At 34.1% G+C, this 21,417-nt stretch overlaps 1 protein-coding gene across 5 annotated transcripts in view; it reads right to left on the bottom strand.

Moving 5' to 3' along the window:
• PHF14 (PHD finger protein 14) overlaps window positions 1–21,417 on the bottom strand; it is a 154,120-nt gene that overhangs the window by 61,050 nt on the left and 71,653 nt on the right. Inside the window, exon 17 of one of the 5 annotated variants that reach the window (XM_081147795.1) lies at window positions 4,503–4,589. The exons of the other annotated variants lie outside the window; for them this stretch is intronic. Coding sequence (XP_081003921.1) covers window positions 4,577–4,589 — 13 coding nt within the window. The 3' untranslated portion in view covers window positions 4,503–4,576. Of the gene's footprint in view, window positions 1–4,502; window positions 4,590–21,417 lie in introns of those variants that run through there. 5 annotated transcript variants of the gene reach the window in all.

Below are 21,417 nucleotides of genomic sequence, written 5' to 3'. Positions count from 1 at the left end.
TCCTAATTTCCAGTTGATAATTTCACTAGGAGAGTACACTAAATAACTACTTTTTAAACTAACAGAAACAATTAAATGCACCTCTTATGTTTATAATTTAAAGCCAGATGATAAGCTAAACTTGAGGAACAAGAGATATCCCCAACATGGAATTTGAAAAAGAATGTACTTTTTTTATGATCAAGTTGATCCATAATCAAGCTATTTTTTATGTCAATGAAACATTTTATTTAGATCCCTTTCAAGTCTATATACAGTAAAATAAAATACTGACTCTAAACATAGATACCATTACACCTGTTCACTTAAAACAAAACCCTAAATATCGAGAGAATTCATGGATTAGATTTTCTTTTCTATCATTTCCATGTAAAAATTCTATGAAAAAAAGATCAAAAGAATTGGTCTTGAATATTAACATTACTTAAATAAATCTTACTGGCAGCTTAAACACCTACACAAATCTATTAACCGGGAGTGGAAGATTCTTTCATTGAACAGTAGCCAGTTTTTTCAATTGCTCATTTTAAAAGATGGAGAAAATACAGGTCTGTGGCCCATGAGTTAAATCACTTTTAACATAATACAAAAGTGCACATAATTCTGCATTCTACCAATATCAGAATAACATTTAACATCAATAAAGACATTTTATTCCTTATATTTTACATCAATTTTAGTGCAAACCACTTATATAAGCATTTTCTAAACAAAATAACTAGAAAATGTCTTTATAGCATATTTCACAAATATAAGACTAATGTGGAGGTCTTAAACATATTTTCATTAATGCCACTATAGACTTATCACAGCCAGTAATAAATGAATGAATGGTAAGACAAAAATATTCTTTACACATGAAAAGTATATTAATTGGAAAAATATAGGGATAATTATCGAAATCCTAATTCATATTTAATGATCACTTAAATAATGGGGTCCCTTCAGTTAGCTACATCTGCACAGCCAGGTTACAAGATTAAAAGTGAAACCAAAAAAAAGAAACATGAAATAAAAGCATTCATATAAAAATACACAGTAAGGTCAAGTGCCTCTTCACAGCACGGGAATGATTGACATTTGCATACCTGGAACACGACTGCTTTGTTCTTTAATAAACTGATCTCCATCTGCTCATGCCCTTGGAAATGTTTCAGCAGTACAGCCTGCTGTGCTCAAGCCCCACGTAACTTTGTATTTACCTGTTCATAATTAACTAATTATGCTCTAATCAATAGTGTAGATCTTCATTTTACAATGTAAATCAGATAAATGAGATAATGGCTGGGGGTCAATCTCATTTTATTTACAAAGCCCAGCATGAGCATCCAATTTCATTATATCTTATGTACCTGAACAGCAGTGAATCTTATCAGCAGACCTGCAGAAAGTCTTAGAGGGAGTGCTGGGAGAAAGCGGTCTACAATTTCATTAAGAATGTATTTGCAAAGTATGTCCATCTCAGAAATATTTTTAATCACAATCCTTAGTATATGTAAAATTTACAAAATGCTGACTCAGATTATAGAAAAAGATTTCTGCCTTCATATACCATACAATGCTAAAGCTGAGTCTCTTGTCAAAAACTATTTCAGAAAACAAAATTAATAACATTAATACTCCTTTCTGCTGCAGAGAATCCTTCTAAATTCCTTGAGTAGATTTTGGTGAAATATTGATAAAATATTCCAATACCGTGAATCAAGTAAAACAGTGGTAAGTTTTGTCAAATAGATAATATAAGTGTTTAAAAAGAGAGTGGTCGCATTAAGTAGTAGGGTATAAAACCAGGGGACTAGATAATGGGTGTGAGTCTTAATATTGTCTGAGGTCAGCGACCTATTTTTAATATAATGTAAAATAAACATTCAAGAAATACATAATTAACAAGGATATATAAACAATACAGAAATATTTCTAAATTTAAGATGGATAAAGGTTAAGGCTAAATTTTGTTTTCATGTTCAAACATAACCCTAATTTCAAACCTTTTTTTTAAAGGAATCAGTGAATTACAGATAAAGATGTATATGTTTCTTGATTCATTTCTGAATCTAAAACATTGATTCCCCTATAGGTATGAAATAAAATAACCATCTAACTGAATTTATGAAAATAAAGAAATTATATTGTATGTGTTGTAGATGAGACCATCACAAACGTTTTTATATAGAAACATATTTTTGAAAATGTAAGGGCCCTTTTAAGGAGATTAAAGCAACATTCAATCAATCAATGTCAAACACAATACAAGAGATTCTTTTAAAAATATTATATACAGATGGTCCTCGAAGTGGTGTCCCTGGCCAGCAGCACCAGCAGCACTTGGGAACTTGTTAGAAATGCACATTTTCCGGCCTCACTGCAGACCCACTGAATCAGAAAGGCTGGGAGCCAGGGGGAGAGAGTGAGGCTGGGGGGGAGGAAGATAAGGAGGGAATGTGGCTGAAGTCGCACGGTTCCGAGGCAGCGTCAAGTTTGAGAACCATGGCTGCATGCTACCATGTCTGTCTTGTATTTCAGTTATTCAGTTTCCTTCCTGACATTTTAGTGTTTTTCCTTTCCCTGTTGCATAACACACAGTCATCATTCACTTGTAGTGCCGTTTTCTCTCGCATATGTCTGTGAATTGGCTCACATTTTATTAAGTACATATTAATGTTTCCTTTCAATAGTAACTGGACCAATTATGGAAAAAAATTAATTTTATACTGTGTAAATATGAGAGCATTTAGGAGATTATCAAGAGAAAGTGTTTTCTACTCCCTTCAAAAGTTCTCCTATTCCAAATATGTTTCTAGGACGAATAATTATGAGTTATGCGGTTTATATCTGTGGTGTGTGACAAAGATTTTTAGGGCTAGCACCAAATCTGGAATAGCCTGCCTACCACTGAAGACTGAAGATGGAGAATGGTAATAAGGTAGTGTCCTAATTAGAACCAAGGTGGAAGCAATTCTGATTAATAGTGATACCAAAACCACAAGGCTTAATGATTTCTCAAGAAATCTAAAATAAAATCATCGCTAGTCATTTCTTACCATACATCAAAGAAGGGCCAGGATCTAACGCATTAGCACATTCTTTTAAGAAAGTGGCAATCTGTAATTTTTCTTAAACTCAGCTGGATTTCAGCAATAGTAATGATTATCAACATTAGTAAACTTATGTAGCAATAAATAAGTCCTTTCTTACTCTTAAAAGAAAGCTTACTGGTTTTGCTATAGGTTATTAATACTTTTTTCAATAAGATCTTTTGATAAGTTAATCTCAGTTTATACATATTTTATATACACATTACTATTAGTAAACATCTTATCCAATAATATGGTTGCTTATTATAAATTACTACTAGAACACAGCAACTTTATATTTACACTTGCTTTTGATTATCACATTGCCTACTCTATTCTTAAAGTTTAAACTATTTTCAGTTTTCACTATATCTGAAAAGATGTCCAAAACCACATTTGTAAATCAGGAAATTCCAAGAAACAACTTGACAATTTACAGTGTATATGTGCATTTCAATTTCAGCAGAGTCTCTTCTAAACCAGTTCAAGATGGAGTGATGAAATATTCAACATATTTCTGTAGTTGACTTAAAACTTGATCATTAAAGCTTGAAGATGAAATGTTAATTCTGTAAACCTCTGGGAAGCTAAAGATGTTGATGAAGATCTTTCAGCTGGCGTGCTGTGTAGTCAGTAAGTTTTGTGTCTCACTCCTTAGTTTTTAACCTCATTCTTCAGGTTGAGAAAAATAAAATTATACTGAACACAGAAAGCTTGTATTAAATCAATAAAGACTGAATAAATTTGGGTATTACTAAAAAATATCTAGAGATCAACACAGATATACTCTTACTCATGAGCTTAAAAATCTGCAATTGTAAAAATTTCATGCTAATAATATTAGTGCTTTTACACGAGGACCAATGAGTCAAAACTAGGATACATATGCTTTACAAGTATTTCACTTCCACTGAGTATTATAAATAGAAATAACGTATAATGTGAGAGTCTGTAGTCTCTCAGTGCAGCACTGCATATGTGAATATAGGTATTAAGTTGGATGGAACAGAAGAGCAGCCTAACGGAAGGCATCGTCTCTCGTTTGTTACTGGTATTCGACAGCAGCAATAGCGCTTTGCATGTTAAGTCCCACAGGCTCCATAATCTTCAGTAAGTCCAAAGACTGTATCACCATTTGCCAAAGAAGCAAGAGGGAGAAACATCACTTAATAGGACAATTCTGACAAGACATTATCCAGTATTTTTCAACAATGCACATATCAAATATTTCTGATTAGTGCAAAAAAAAAAAAAGGAAAAAATTCCACACAGGCAAATTAAGTGCCTTGTCAGTCCAAGTAACAAACCAATCAATTACATTCTATCCAAACCTGACAAGCAAAGGCAACTTTCTGCAGTGATAAGCTTATGGGAAGGACAAGATAGCTGTTCTCCTTTACTTTATGTACTCTATTGAGAGTGTTATCCACATTTTTAAAATCACACTTATAAAAGAGGTTTCCAGGATTGCCTCCGAGGATGAGCTGTGGCAGAGTTGGGTCTCATGAAGGGTATCTACACAGTAAAGTGATAAGAAAAGAACATTAACATTTAAAGATCATAGCAGCTCTGCACTATGTCTTATGAAACATACTAACAACACCACAGTAGATTCAAATAACATATGATCTGGTCCAAAGAGATAGATGCCCTAAACCTAAACGCCACGATCTTGTGTAGGTTCAGACTGGTTAAAATGGAACTAATTTTTCATTTGAAACATTGAGTCACCTCCTCTTGTATTATTATTACTTTTAGTTGTCAAAATCTGTCTTACTAAAACAAAAAAGAAAATATGAATGTGATGAAGGGTATGTATTTACATAAGCAAACTAAATATCTTGAAAAATAGCAGTTTGCTATTTTTTTAATCAAATAACAGCATTTTAACAGCGCTTGAGAAAGCCTGTAACTACGCTGAAAATAAGCACACCTAACCAGTAAGTTCAGGGCTGGTTCTACCCAACCCTAGAGTTTCAGGGAGGAAATTTTCAAATGATTCTTATGCCCTGTACCAATACTGCCTTCCTTTTTAAAAAACTACACCAGAAATGTTTGGTTACAACTGTGAAAACTATGTTCCTAACTAGCTAGTTTAGTGGGTTGTGCAACAAAAAAGAGAATACACCACACTATAAAGACCTGGTAATTGATTATAAAAGCACCAATTTTAGCCAGATTTTCAAAACTCATACACTTGCATTTATTTCTCAAAACTTTCTCTAGTGTTTCTTGTACTGATTTCCCCTGTCGACATATATTCATTTGCTATATTTGTTCCTTTATTTCTAGAGAACAAATTTTATTTTTTTGACTATGGTAAACATAAAAATTTTCATTCAGTTATTTATATCAGTGTAGATGAGGTGAAGTTGCCAAGTAGTCACACATCATAGAAAAAGTTCATTTTAATATTTAACTATTAGAGAGATGTGTTTAATGCTTCTAAGTTCCACTGAGAAAAAGAAAGTGAAAAGTGGCACAATCACAGACAAATACAGCACTACTGAGAAGAACTGCCATGCTGAGCTGAGCAACCAAAGAAAGCCCAAACAATACTGTACAGGAAAAAAAGAATACAATGGGAGAGTGTTTAGAGAAATGTACTTATCAACACATGAAAAACAGAGCAGAATCCCCTTGTTGAGTAACAGAGAGATAGGAAGAGCTGAATTCCCCTGTTGAATATGCTAACTTTTCTCAGTGCTTCAGTCTTTCAGTGAGAGCTTTAGGCATATTCTGATATTCGAATTGCTTTGTCTACAGGTTAAGCACTACCAGGAAAGCTTAATGCAAGAGAAGCAACTACATCATTTACCATAGAAGTACAATTAACTCTTAATACATGCACAAATGATGGAGACTAGCAAACAACACAACAGATATCTTTGTATTTAACTTTGATAGTTGAATATACATACACTGGGTATCAGGAAGTCTGCTTTAACCACCAATAAAATTTAAGTAGAAGTTTAACTTTGCTAAAAGCTAAGAAGTTATTGCTAATATTCCTTCCTAAAATTTCCTTCCATCCTAAAATTTCACTTAATATTCAAAATCTCCCTTGAAACCAGCATCAGCAATGTGACTTGTCTTGGCTGCTACCTTCCTAGGATGAAAGACTTGTGGTCTTGTACTTCAGAGATCAAGTTCTGGCCTTGTCTTCATTCCATATGCACCTAGTAAATTTACTTACAAATTAATGTAGAAAAAAAGAAATTAACGAATTTCAAAGAACTTTATAGTTGGAATTGCCTGCTAAGAAGAAGCATGTACTTCTTTTGCCCCAACAAAGTCAAATATGCTAAAGTGTGCAGTTGGTGAGGCAGTGTGCCTTCTAGAGCATGAGTTTCACAGTCAAGATTACCTAGACTCAAACACTAATTCTACCACTTTCTAGTTGTGTAATTTTGGACAGGTTATTCTTCCAACTTTCCTTACCCATAAAGTAGGGATTGGCTGTGAGGATTACTGAAGATAAAATATAAAAAGCACCAGCACATTGACAGGCCCATAATAAATATGCACTCTATAAATCTCAGCAACCAATATGAAGAACTGCAGATTTACCAAACACTATAGTAGTGTTTATTGGAAGGGAAAAGAGTATAATTTCAATATGTAATTGGAATAATTTCTATTTCATGATACTTAGTGTCTCTATACCTCAGTTACCTAATCTCCAAAATGGAGATGTGCATACCTCATAGGACTGTTGTAAAAACTGAATGACCTAATACATTTAGAGAGCAGAGAATAGAGTCTGGGACATAGTAAGATCTAACATTAGCATTATTTTAATTCTCAGTCAATAAAAACTATAAAATAACATTTGTTTGGGTTTCATTACAAATACTAAAAATATAAGATTCTTATACATTATTACCTAGATATAAAAATCTATCAACTCCAAAATGTATATCCAATCTTATTTTCAAATTCATTTCACCTTTAATTTCATTACTACTGTATCCATTTCATAAATCCAAAACTACTCAAAAATAATACAAATCAAAACCGTGTTATAGGAGGAACAGATGAAAAAGGATGTTTGATTTTTTTTAAAAAAAGGAATACCAGAAAACAATATACAGCAGGCCCTTGAACAATGTTGTTTCATTCAACAAAGTTTCGTTAAAATGTTGTTAGGATGATGTGGGAATTTAAATCTTGTTTATATCAATTAGTTTATGGTGAAACTGATTTTGTTTCCATGACATTAAGTGAGGACTTGCTATAAGTGGTTTCTAATACTCGAAGCTGGATTATGCTTATTTTGTATGACTCCAAGAACTGATATTATTGAGAGACCTGTCAGCTCTCTTGGAGAGAGACACTGCCAATGGTCAGAACTGCCTCAAGAGGGAATAGGTTACTTACAGTTCTATCCCTGGCTGGCAGACGCTCTTTCCCTTGTTGCAGATGACTCAAGTCTCAGATGAATAGTGGGATAACAGACTTGGAGAGCATCTTCAGGACTATCTAGTGTTTGTTTGGTCATCTCTTTGAGTTGTAAAAGTTATATTTGAGAAAAAATGAGGTTGATGCTCTCATTTCACAAATGAGAAAATGATTTTAGAGGTAACTCTATTCAAAGTCACTCATCTAGCCAATAACAGAACTGTGGCTACTGTGCCCGTCTTTCCAAACAACTGAATATATCATAGATAATCCCTTCTGTAAAAATTAACAATATTAACATGCTGTAATGAAAAATAACTAAAAAATTACAAAAGTAAATTTTACTAAAAAGAGTGAATCGAGAAATATTTCATTGCTATATGTTCTTGAAATTATGATGTTTACTACTCTAAAATTGTGTACACTCCAGAAATACCACACTTCACTATGTAATTAACATATACCATGTTCAGGCTTCTAGTCTCTTTAAATACCAATTACATGTCAATAATGCATTCTTTTAAAAATTTCAAAATTAAAATGTTAACACATAATGTAAAAAATATGAATCATGCAAAGTTATTTAAAGATTTAATGTTTCAATACAGATTTTGAAAGTCAAGGAATGTCGTACATTAAATACTAAATGTGTGCAGCAGGTTAGCCATTCCACATGTCTACCAAAATAAATCAACTTAATTATAAAAGAAAAAAATATACTGAGTAAACATTTTCTTTTTAATCCATATTTATCAGAATATCACCTTAATAAGAAAAATTAAACGGCAGCTTGGCTACTTTCATCATATAAATACAAATATTTCAAAAATTAAACACCTCCAATATTTACTAATAGAAAAGCATTCTTTAAAAAATAACTTTTAAGTAAAGTTTCCTTCACAAGACCAGTTTATCTTCTGATTTCCTCTTTAGAATCTCTTCTCATGATGTACAATACACCATCATTTTAGGTCTAAAGACATTAACTTAAATCATGGATCATGGCTCTTTATAAAGCCAGATCTATGGCAAAAGGCCACATTCGTGGTGGTAGGTATCACCAAGTAACTTGTAAGAACAGTTATATAAAGCATTCGATTTTAGATTTAGACTGTTCTGTGCTATAAGACCTCTTTGTTACCCTAAATTGCTCAGTAAATGCTCAAGACAACCTTGGAAAAATGGTTATCTGGAGAATAAAGTGAGGAACAGCTGATTCCAGTAGAGAATGAAGCAGCAGGAGAACATATGGCCTCTCTGAATACTGGTGGGCTTTCCAATGACTAGAGTTACGATTTGGGCCATTTTATCAGGCAAGAGAAAGACCCAGAAGGTTGGGGAATTGAGACATATTAGAGCTACAGAATATGGTTATACATTAACAGTAAACATGAGGAGAGCCAAGGCAAACAGATCCAAGGAGAGCTAAACAGAAGTGAGAAACACAGAAAAAAGGCAAGAGAAAAGAATGCAGCAGCTAAGGTGCACAGAATGATGTAGTGGAGAACAGTGACACCAACACTGATAAAGGTCTCAAGGAAGCCACAGAATGGCAAAGAGAGGAAATGGGTATCAAGAAATGTTATGATGGAAAATTGTTCCCAAATTAGTCTGATATTTTCAGTTTTCAAATAATACACAACGGCTAATGTTTTTTAAATTTTGAACAAAATCATTAAAATTGCATGAATAAAAATATGTGATGTTATTTTTTTAGACCAATTGTAGATTTACAGAAAAATTGAGCAGGTATACAAAGATTCACATATACTCCCCTCCTCCCCACACACACCTTTCTTTAACTTTAAATGTTAAAAATCTTCATTTTCACATCATAGCACCTTTGATAGCTCAGGGGTAGGGAAAAATGAAGGGGGAGAATGACAGACAGAAATAGAGGAAGAGACAAACATACCAAGATTAGGGTATATGCACACTTCATCAGTTCTATTCAGGGCAATGACAAGGAACAAGTCCCTGAGTTAGATACTTGGGATAAACAATGAACATGGAGAGTGTGAAGGGAAGGAAGACTTTCATAGGAAGACGCAGCTAGCCTTACCTCTGCCTCTGGCGTTGCGTGTTTTACTACTTGTGAAGTAGTAAAATAATATTTGAAGGGGGTCAGTGATACATTAAGAATGCATATTTTAAAACGTAGGGCAACTACTAAAAAGTTGTTTAAAAGACGTCTAAATAATAAGACGATATAGATAAAACAAAATCATAAAAAATACTCAATGCAAAAGCAGGCAGAAAAAGGGGGGAAATAACAAAGAACAGATGGAATAAACAGAAAACAATACCAAGCTGGTAGATTTAAACTCAGCCATATCAATAATTACATTAACTCTAAGGAATGTGACCAACCCAGTTCATAGATTGAGATGAGAAGACTGTATAAAATATCAAGTTCCAACTATATGCTATTTACTAGAAATTCAATCCACTGTAATGTGGTCTGTGTGTGCATATGTAAATATTTTAAATATCAAGATATAAACAAAGCAGGGTAAAAGATATACCATGGAAACAGCAATCAACAGAAAGCAGGACTGCTTATAGTGATATCAAAGTAGGCTTCAGAACAAGAGTGTTACGAGGGTGAAAAGGACACTGCATTGATAAAGAGGTCAAGTCACCAAGAATAAATAACAAAGATTCAAAATATATAAAGCTAAGGGCCTGAAAGAGAACTGACATCGGTACTAATAGGCCGTACCTACGAGGTGCTACAAGGTACTAATACCTATGGAGCTTTGTAAAACCACAGATGCCCAAACGTCACCCCCATAAATTTATAATATACTGATTGGGAATCTCACAGAGTGAGGTTTTTTTTGGTTTTTGTTTGTAATTCTTTCTACAGGTGATTTGCAACCCTAGGCAAGCTGAGAACCACTACCTTAGGGCTTAAGCTGAAGGACTTCTGGAATAAAGCAATGATTCTCAAAGTGTGGTCCCTACACCATCAGTATCAGCATTAACTGAGAACTTGTTAGAAATACAAGTTCTTTGGCAGCACCTCAGAACATCCAAACAGAAATTCTGTGGTTTAATAAGATTTGAACCTGATCATTGATTTATAGAGCTGCTAATAAGATTTCAGATTATTTGAATGTACCCTAAAGATTAAGAAGTTCTACTTAAAGTAGAGCAAATTCAGCTGGCATGAAGGCACCACACAGAAACAGGCATGGAAACAAAAGCCAGTAAATAAATAAATAAGGTAGGAGACAAATTACAAAAGTTTTACAGCTTTGGTTAATGTGGACCCGTTAACATTCAACTAAGCAGAGACAAATATTTACACACAAAGATATTTTGGTCACCAAACAATGCTTTAAAAAACCCAAAGAGTACTAAGCAATCTTATCTTCAGGATCTCCTATTTGGTCATTAAATTTCTCTAGACTTAGCCTGTGGCCCAAATCAAAAACATCTACCCAATTCTTTCAGTTCCTCCACTGTTACAGAACATGATTTCCTATCAGACAGACCTTGAGTATCTACTCAGAGACACAGTCATTTACTTAAAGGTAGGAGAGTTAGGATTAGATACTTGAGTTGTATGGAACAAATCTGTAACAGTTACCAAATCTATTTCCAGAGTTGGATTCTGCTCTGCATTTGTAATCCCAAACTTTAATTTCTCATTTTACATGCCTAAAAAGAAACCTCACAATCCCCTATGACGCCATTCACATATTTTATTTGTCTCCAAAAAATAAATATAACCACTCATCTTTCTGTTACTGGTATCACTATGCTTTCCAATTATAGGTCTCTCCCACTTTCAAAAGATCATATTACACTATTTTGCTTTTACAAAAGCCCAGCATTAGTATCTGTTTTCACTGACAGAAATCCAAAGATGATTTTTGCTTTAAAAAAACAAAACAAAAGGTGAAAAGCAAAAACAGCATTCAGTGCTTGTTTTGCAGTGAACTGTTATACAGGCAGCGTGCACCTTGAGCAGTGGAAGTGGCACCACCAAGCTCCTTCCCTGAGAACTACTCTCAGCATCTCAGCATCACACCCCCACATCTTTCAACTGTCTGTGAGCATCTGTGCTTTATTTCTATTTATTTTGTGTATCCATTAGCAAGATGTGTTCTAAGGTATAAGAAAGCCTAAGAGAGCTCCCAAGGGTGTTATGCTTAGCATAAAACAGGACATAATTAAGGATTTCAGTCATGGTGAACAAAATAAGGGCTTTCCTGCACCCATGAAAAGTATTGAGTTTTTGAAAGGGCACATAGGTTTAGGGCAGGTTTTCAAGATGTTTTGCGTGCCTACAAAGAACTATATGATAGAAAAATGCACGAGGCAAAGAAGACAAGCATACTGTCCTATTTCAAGTCTTCCATGTCAGCTATACAGGTGATGAACCTCGACCTTCGACATCAAGTCAGGCAGACATAGAAGTAGGTGTTAGTGACATGCATGTCTGATGGATTCAAATGACAGTAAGATGCTATGACCCTTTTCCTCTCTCTCCTATAACCCTGTCTCCTGAACCTCCCACCACCCCGACCTGGATCAACTTAGCCTAACATCACTAGCTCTCGGCCTTCCAGGCTGCTCACTGCCTTCCTGATTCCCGTTAAGTGAAACTACTCTGTACATATGTTATTTCTACCTTACACAGGCTGTGTAGTCATCATATCATTCCTGCTTTATTATATGTTAGTGTTATTTTAGGTATTATGTGTTATTTGGTGGCCTTTTTTGGGGTCTGGGAATGCTCAAAGAATTTTCCATATAAATTAATGGCAACTGCTTCTTAACTCTGCACCATTTCCGTTTATGAAAGATTTCACAGGAACACTGTACTTTTAGATAGCGAGGAAAGTCTGCGTTCTGTTCAAGTCAGCCAGCTTCTTCCTTCCTCCTCATTTTAGTTAATTATCTGCTACAACCTCTAGAGTGATTTTATATCTCCTGAATCCTTTCGTTTATTTTTCCATCAGTCTAGATTCCTAGACCCCAAACTGGTCTCCTTGGAGCTGCTCATTCATTCACCACACAGTCCACCATAATCTTCCAAAGCGCTGCCCTCCCGATCGTCTCTTGCCTTCAATGAATCCCTATTAGGGCTCTTAAAATCTTTAGCCTGAATCCAGGCCCCAATCTATGTTAAAACTGCATCACACAACTCCAACAATCACACCCAGTGCCTTTTTCATTGCCACTCATTCTGAAGGATTTGCTACCTCCCTATTAACCTTCTGAAACCTGCTTATACTTCCAGATCCAACTCAAATGTCACCTTGCTTGAATATAAAGATTTCTCCCTCCTTCTTTTAGGAATATTCCCAGGACCTTCTAAATTATTATGTCTCTTATATATACACTATATAGCAATTTGATGGATGAATAAATGAATGGATTTTAATATCTGTAATGAATATGAAATCAATGGGGAAATTAAATTTGATGACAACACAGGAATTTTATTTTTAAAAGAATAGGGGAAAAGCAGATTCTGTAATTTCTTTATGAATGGAAGCTTCGAAAGAACAGTCAAAGAAATCTTTGGTCCGTGTGCTCAATGCTCTGCATGAAACTCAACTTCTCTTTTAAAAAAGATCTACACATTAAAAAAAAACACCAAAAGCCCGGCCAGCGTGGCTCAGCGGTTAAGCGTCGGCCTAGGATCCAGGCGATCAGGGTTCAATTCCCGGTCAGGGCACATGCCCGGTTGCGGGCTTGATCAATGACTCTCTCCTCATTGATATTTCTGTTTCTCTCTCTCCCTCTCCTTTCCTCTCTCTGAAATCAATAAAAATATATTAAAAATAAATAAAAAAATAAAATAAAATAAAAAAATAAAATAAAATTAAATTAAAATAAAATAAAATAAAATAAAATAAATAAAATAAAAATAAAATAAAATAATAAAATAAAATCCCGGCCGGGCGTGGCTCAGCGGTTGGGCATCGACCTAGGATCCAGGCGATCAGGGTTCGATTCCCTGTCAGGGCACATGCCCGGGTTGCGGGCTCGATCCCCAGTCGGGGGCTTGCAGGAGGCAGCCGATCAATGACTCTCTCATCATTGATGTTTCTATCTCTCTCTCTCCCTCTCCTTTCCTCTCTCTGAAATCAATAAAGATATATTTAAAAAGTAAAAATAAAATTAAAATAAAAAAGATCTACATTTTAGAGGCCATGTCACAAAAAGGTACTTGATATAATCAGGCAATTTTTCAACTCTTTAATAATTGACACAAATAAGTAACCTGACGAGATCTTTGGGTCTCGAAGATTTCAGCCACTTAAAAGGAAAGTTATTGACTGATGTAATTTCACTTGGATGTGACTGAATCCCATTGATCTAGTCTCTGGTAGACCTATCTGCCTTGTGCAGCTGTCTGTGTCCATCTGATTTACTGAGCAATTACAGGGAGTGCCTAACACTTTCACTCAAGACAGAACTCCTCCTCTGCTTGCAATTACTTAGAGAGAACATATTTAAAAGGTTACTTGTTCTGTTGTTCAATCTATCAGTTCTCACAGTGCTCAAGTGGTTGCTATTGATGAACTAAATCACACTTAGAGTTCTTGGCTTATTTTTGTACTAAAAAATGAAATACACTGAATGCATGAACAATTTTACAGTAAAGTTACATCACACAGTTACATTTTTAATAGTATAGTCATGAGGTAATAATCAACCTCTAACTTGTCACTCTTCTCTTCACCCATAATACTTTTCTCAAATTGCCTAAGTATTTTAAGAATATAGAGATATATTAACTACCTCATAAAAAAAGTTTCCAGAATATTTATCTGCAGTTTAAAGGAAAACCATAAAGCATTAAACACTATGGGACCTATGAAAGACAGGCTGAAGATGCTGGTTATTCATTTTTTAATAATTTTCTAAATTTCTTTCTAAAGAACTAAAAGTAAGGGTACACTAAAACAAACTTTGGTTAAATAACAGCATTCCCTCGCCTAGGACAGAATTAAATATCATAGTAACCAATCTGGGTAAATAAGGTACTGATTTAGAGAAATGATAAATTCTGGAATCAATCACTTAATTTTCAGATAATAATACATGCAAGGAAATAAAGATCACAAGAACCTTTCTAATATGCAAGGTTTTAAAGAGAAAAATCCAGATTTAACAGTAAATAAATCTTTTAAATTTATGGTAAGGCATGTCACTTATTTATATTCTAGATTCTAATTCCAGTTCCCCTTACAAACAAAGTTAGAGTAAATAAAAATTGTATTTGATAAAAATAGCAATTAACTCTGGCCAGGTAGCTCAGTTAGAGCAAAGTCTGGATATGCCAAGGTTGCGGGTTCAGTCTCCAGTCAGGGTACATACAAGCAACCAATAAACGCATAAATAAGTGGAACAACAAGCTGATATCTCTCTCTCTCTCTTTCTGAAATCAATAAATAAAATAAAAAATTAAAATAAGATGAAGACAATCTCATTCCAAATCTAATCTTATCTAAGAATATTAGGGGGTAAACAATGAAGTAGAAAGTAAGCAATGCCATTATTTATATAAATATGTTTATATATTAATATGAGTTATTATTTACCAGTATAAGAAAATAGGCTAATGACACTGAAAGACTTGCCTACAGATAGCAGTTCTATCTGGTATCAATAAATCACACATTGTAACCAAAAGTTGTTTTCAAGGATTTAAGACAACCAAACATCAGAACAAGAAGGTCTAGGAAATATATAAAGTGAACAGTTTTATATATGGGATATAATACTGTGCTATACTGGCTGCAGAATTTAAAAGGATATGACTGTGAGGACTGAAGCTCAAGAATGTATCACGAATGATCAGCAATTACATTGAAGTAACCAGACAAAATGAATACAATGTTGTAGAATTAAAGTAGCTATTGTCACAGAGGGAAATGTGGAAACCCAATGAAGTACAGTGACATATGACACTGCAAAACGTTTTTCAAGTATTTAAACAATTAAGAGACTTGTAGCTAATGCAGAAGAAGGAAACTATATACTTCAAAACAACAATTAAAATGATAAGTTCTTCAAAGGGAGTAGGATTATTACAGGAACTTAATAACACAGACCCTGTAGAAATAGTATGACAATGAACACTGAGGTCAGGAGGTCTGGCTTCCAAGCCTCACTCACACTAAACAAGTGATCTTTTATAAACCATCCATTCCAAAGATTACTGAAAGATTACAGCATGCCCAGTTTTACCCGGGCTCTTGAGATATAAAGTAAAACTCATTAAGTTCACAGACAGGTGGGGGACGGGGGAGTCAAATGAACAAAAGTGTAAGACTAAATTAGGAGAGATTTAATACAGTGTGCCAAGTATTACAGAGGCCTGCATAAGCTGCTAATGAAGCATACTGGGTAGACAGATGATATCTGCTTGAGAAATAGGAGAGAGGGTTCGGAAAAAGATTAACAAAGATTAAAGCAAGTGTTAAAAAGGTAAGTAGGAATTTATCAGGCAAAGAATATGTGGAATAAAATTTGAGACAGAAGGAAAGTACAGAGGAATTTTTTTAAAAAAAATATGTCAAAAAATTTAGTTTGGTATGGTTGGAGTGAGGGTACTTGTAGACAAGTGACAGAGGTCTAGATATTTTCCTGGAGATAATCTGAAAAGACTTAAGCAAGTAGATAACGTAAGTATGTGATAAAGAAAGAGGGCTATGGATGAGTTAACTGGAGAAAAAGGAAGCTATAAAGAGGGAACATTTTTAGAAAGCATTCTGCAAAAGCTCAAATAAGAGAGTACAAGGCCAAACCTGAGACAGTAGAAGTGAAGATGCAGACTGAAGGTATAGATTGTTATGAGATGTGAGAAAGTGAGTCAACCATTTACATACTGAATCTGAGATGCCTCTGAAATCTCAATTGGTGAGGCCTTATTTGGGCTACTTTTAGTGTCTTTCTTGAGAAGGAATTTTGATGTGTGTTTCATTTGAAGATGCTTTCTCTAGGAAGTTGTAGTTTCTGAGCAAAGGTTTGTGTTAAGTTAGGTTTTTATATGCTGTGGTCAACTGACTCTACCCATGTTTTTTATATTTAATTAGCCTTTCTCTCTGTGTGTGGTTAAATAGGGCTCTATTTGAACATTAAATTCATGTAAAATTTAGTAAAAAAAATTTAATTTTACACATAATCTTACCATACTAAAAAAATAACATGTTCATTTCTTGTCCCCTTTCAACCTGTAGCTATCTAAAGGTAACAATTTAGTAGTATATACTTATGACCTAAAGTAGGTTTTATCATTCTATGTAATTATCATGTAATTTTTAAAAGATACATAATTTTTGTTCTACTGATATGCTGTAGTTTATCAGAACCTTCCTATACAATCTTTAAGCTGTTTTTATATCTGACTGTATTACCCGGCAGTTAAAATTAGCAAAAACTAATCGTAACATACACATTTTTAGATTAAATATAATTCATTTTTGATGGGATAGGTACTATCCTTAGAAACGAGAGGCATACTAATCATAAAAAACTCATTTAAGAATTTAAAATGAACCTTAATTCATAGAAGAAAAACATAGCCATGAAAAAAATGAATTGAATTACTACACAAATTACAGTGTAATAAAGGCTGACAAATACTAACACCCTGATCTAAACAAGGCTTCAATGTTCTGTATCTAAAAACAACGTGGCTAATCCAACTTCCCGCTGACACCTGATGACTGTCTTTCTTAAAATATTAAATAAGAACCAGTCTAATTAAAATCTGTAGTAGGTTCTTTATTCTCTTCAGATGTATTAAGGGCATACTATATGTTAAAGGCATTGCGCTTAGACTGGGAATACTAAAATTAATTTGTTTAATTACTAAGATATGGTACTTACGCACTAAGAATCATGGATTGACCAAGACAGAGAGACTAAACACAAATGATTGAGAAGCCCTCATTCCAGAGAAAACAGAGAGGTCATTTTAGATAAGAGGGTACAACATAAAGTAAAAGCAAGACGGCATGGAAGTAACAGGAAAAGTTTTAGGAAAGAGAAATAGCCTGCTATGGTTTAAAAATAAGTCATCTGGAGCTGTGAATAAGAGGAAATGAAGAAAAAAAGATGGACTGGAGGTTTGGAGGGCCTTAAGCCATGTTGTAAACTCTGGATTTATCTTGCAAGAAACGGGAGTTTCTTGACAAATTTAAGTACAACATGAACAAATTCATTCAGAAAACTGGACAGAGACTGGAGACATTCAAACTATGAAGGTACTGGTTACTGAAAAGACTAGCAGAGAGTCGATGAAGGCATATATATAACCACTCTATATAACCACTATATATCTCTATTCATTTAATCCTCATAGCAGTTCTATGAGGTAGAAATTATTATTATTCCCAGTTTACAAATAAGGAAACTAAGGCACAGAGACTATATAACCAACTCAAAGTCACAACTAGTAAGTGTTGGGAGAGGATCTAAACCCAAATTACTTGGTTCCAAAATTCAAGTATTTAAACCACTGTTTTGCTGCTGGTAAGAACTAGAGTAAATGCTGTACTATGAAACCAAAAGTGTTAAGAAGAAAGATTGGTGACTAATGTTAAATGCTGAAATAAGACCAAATACAATGAATACTTGGAAATTAAAAAGGCCATTAAATTTAGCAATTTAGAGTTCACTAGTGACTTCTTCAATGGAAACAATAATTATTGCATTTGGAACCAAAACACATATTCAGTTTCCTCAAGGTCCAGAACACTATACAAAAGGTTAAACATCAAAAGGAGTTTCAACATGCTTTAAAATTTGCAGTTTCAATATTTAAAAATTAACAAACTAGAGTCTCTGAAAACTAATAAATTATATTTTAAATCAACAGAAGAATATGACATATTACATTAGAGCAAAGTAACATTTTTATGTTAGGCTAATGCCAAAACATAAAATAAAAAATTATTTTTAAATGACAGTATCTTAGCAGATTTGTGAAAATATTTCAAGCAAAACTGCATAGATCACCTAAAGGTCAAAGACAATGTGAGATGCCTGCTTCAATAATATATAAGATATTAGTTGGCTATTTCATAATAACACATCAGATTAGGTTTTTTCCACACATAAATATCACAACAAATAAAAATTAAAATTTTGATTTGGTAAAAAGTACCATTAGCAGACAACTCTCACAAATGCACACACACACACACGCGTGCGCGCGCACACACACACACACACACCCACCCCTGAAAGAAAGTATTTGCAATTTATACATCGCAATAAATTCATTTTTTAGAATGGAAAAAATACCTCAATAGATAAAGAGGCAGAGGATATGGAAAGACAATTCATGGATAAGAAAATCCAGATGGCTAATCAATATATGTATAAATGCTCAACCTCATAGGTAGTCAGAAAATACAATCAAAATGCCAATTTCTATCCACCAGATTGTCAAAAATCTGTACCAAGACATCATCACACATTTGTGTCTATTGGGAAATGAAGTAACAGTATCTATTAAAATGTAACATAGATATACTTTGTCCTAGCAAACTCACTTTGGATACAAATCAAACAAAAAAGAATTTCCATCAACAGAGAAATACTACAATAAATTATGGTACATGCACAATATGATATGCTATTTAAAAGACTGGTTTAGTTTTATGTTTATTGAGAAAAAGTCTATTATGTATCTCAAGTTTAAAAAAAGGTTTCAGAGTAAAGCCTATAATAGGTATAAAAGGGAGAGGGAGAGAGGGAGGAAGTATGGAAAGAGGCCAGTCAATGAGTCCTGGATATTTTGTTTGTACTTGGAAGTATGGATTATTATACACTAAACTATAATGTCTGTTATCTCAAAGGGGGGGGGTTTAGAGTAATTAGGAAGAAAATAACATTGCTTTATATACTTGTTATTTAAATAATTACAAACAACATATATTGTTATTTTAAAAAAATCTATCTGATAAGTCACTGTGTTCTAATCCATTAATTATCTTTAAAATAAAAGGCTATCTATATATGCCAAAACATTTTTATTTTTTCCAGAATATGTGTATCTTGAATTTCTTTGAGAACATTCTTAGGTTTTAAGTTTTGTAATTGTTACTTTAACAACATTTTTAGCAGACAGTTGTAAAAATATCTTATTAAATATTTTTTAGCTTACTCATGTAATGTTGCAGTCCAAACAACCAACCATAAATTGTGCTGTTTTAGGTCAAATAATTCTCCAGAAACCTCTGCTTGAATCTACCTATTGCCATAAAAACTTTCCTTCTTCCTGGGCTCCCCTCCTCTGGAAGGCCTGGCTCCATTCCTCCCTACTTACTTAGACCTACCCATTCTTGGATAGCCCTGCTACTTTTATTGGCTACCACTCCTTTTTTCCAGTTATCTTACTGGATAATCCTATACTAAGAGTTCCCACTATGTGAAATTCTTGGGAAAACACTATTTCTATACAACGGACTCCTGTGTCTTTCTAGTCAGGATGACCCGATGACATGAGTGAGTGAAAAGATTGGCTGACTTGGGGGTGGGGGTGGGAGAAAGAGGAAGGAAGGAAGGGAGGGAAGGGAAGGAGCAACTTGCTCAGCATGCACGCTTCCTATCACTAACAAAGCCTTTCAGTCATTTTTATTTGAAAGAATGGGATATAAGTCCACACTGTATATCATCCTGATTAGTTCTCCTGATCTAGGTCACAGTTTCTGCAATGAATTAAAATAAGATAAAACAAAGATAAAAACTTGTTGATCTCAATGTGAACCCTTCCCTTTTGTGAAGTTTGGAAGGAAAAGCAGCAGTTACCCTTGGGTGGAAACTAAATCTAACCCACACCTACAGAGTTCATAAAGAGAGATGAAGTCTCCTCCTGAAAAAGTCAGTTCTTTAAAGAGGAACAACTGACTGAGAAATTCCAAGTTAAACTTCCATTCCTTAATTGAAATTGCACCTTTTATGAATATTCCTGTAATACTGGAAAATGGGGGGGGCAAAGTAGTGTTTAGTCAAACACTATCTGATGCAATTTTTTAAGTGAGATACTAAGAAACAGGCATTTGTAAAATAAATTCTTGTTTTTTGTTTTTGTTTTTAAATATTTGTGCAACTGAGCCCATACCCAGCACTCCGTATCAGCACTGAAACTGAAAACCCAAAGCTGCAGAAGTCTTACAAACTATATTTTGCAAGATTTTTTCTCTCTTGGCATGTTTTCATAGGTGTAAACAAGCTTTATACTCTTTTTTTTAACCTGGTTTCCAAAGTTTATTAAAACTCAAGAATAGGAAAACTTTACATAAAAATGTCAATTTTAGCTTTCACACCATCTACACACACACACACACACAAAATCGAAACATGGTTATCTTTTTGTTAAACCTGTAGCCAGTGACCACAGTGGTAGCCAGGCCAATTCATTGGGTTCACCACGGGGGTGGAGCATAACACAGGTGCTTGAATGGAGCTTTAAAATGGGCACCCACGGGACACTCGCTGCTGTCCCCACAGTGGTGTCTTTAATGTAGGATTACAGTCAATGTTGCTAGTGTGTACCTTTGTACTGGTTTTATGTGGAACAACCTGATGACTTCATTTCCAACAGAAATGTAACCTGTCAAAGTTAACAGACTAATCTTTTGGACCTCTGAATCTATCCGTACTTTGTTTCCTTGTACAGTCAGCTCTAGTAATATACATCCAAAGTGACAGTAAAAATAGGAACCTTTCTCAGTTACATGTAGGTGAGGTCTATGTAATTACTAAAGAAAGCTTTCCTGAATTATTGACATGTCATTTATGATCAGGAAGAAAAAATACAGAGGAGGACAATGGAAGAAAAAACTACCTTTAAAGAAAAAATAACATCATTGCGAAGATATAAAAGAAGTGGTTTGTATATCACAGTTAACATACAATGTGAAGAGGGGAAAGCAAACATATTCCAAAAAATATATTTATT

This window comes from Miniopterus schreibersii (genome assembly GCF_964146895.1).
Source record: "Miniopterus schreibersii genome assembly, chromosome: 9".
NCBI lineage: Eukaryota > Metazoa > Chordata > Mammalia > Chiroptera > Miniopteridae > Miniopterus > Miniopterus schreibersii.
This window is presented reverse-complemented; position numbering and strand designations above follow the sequence as displayed.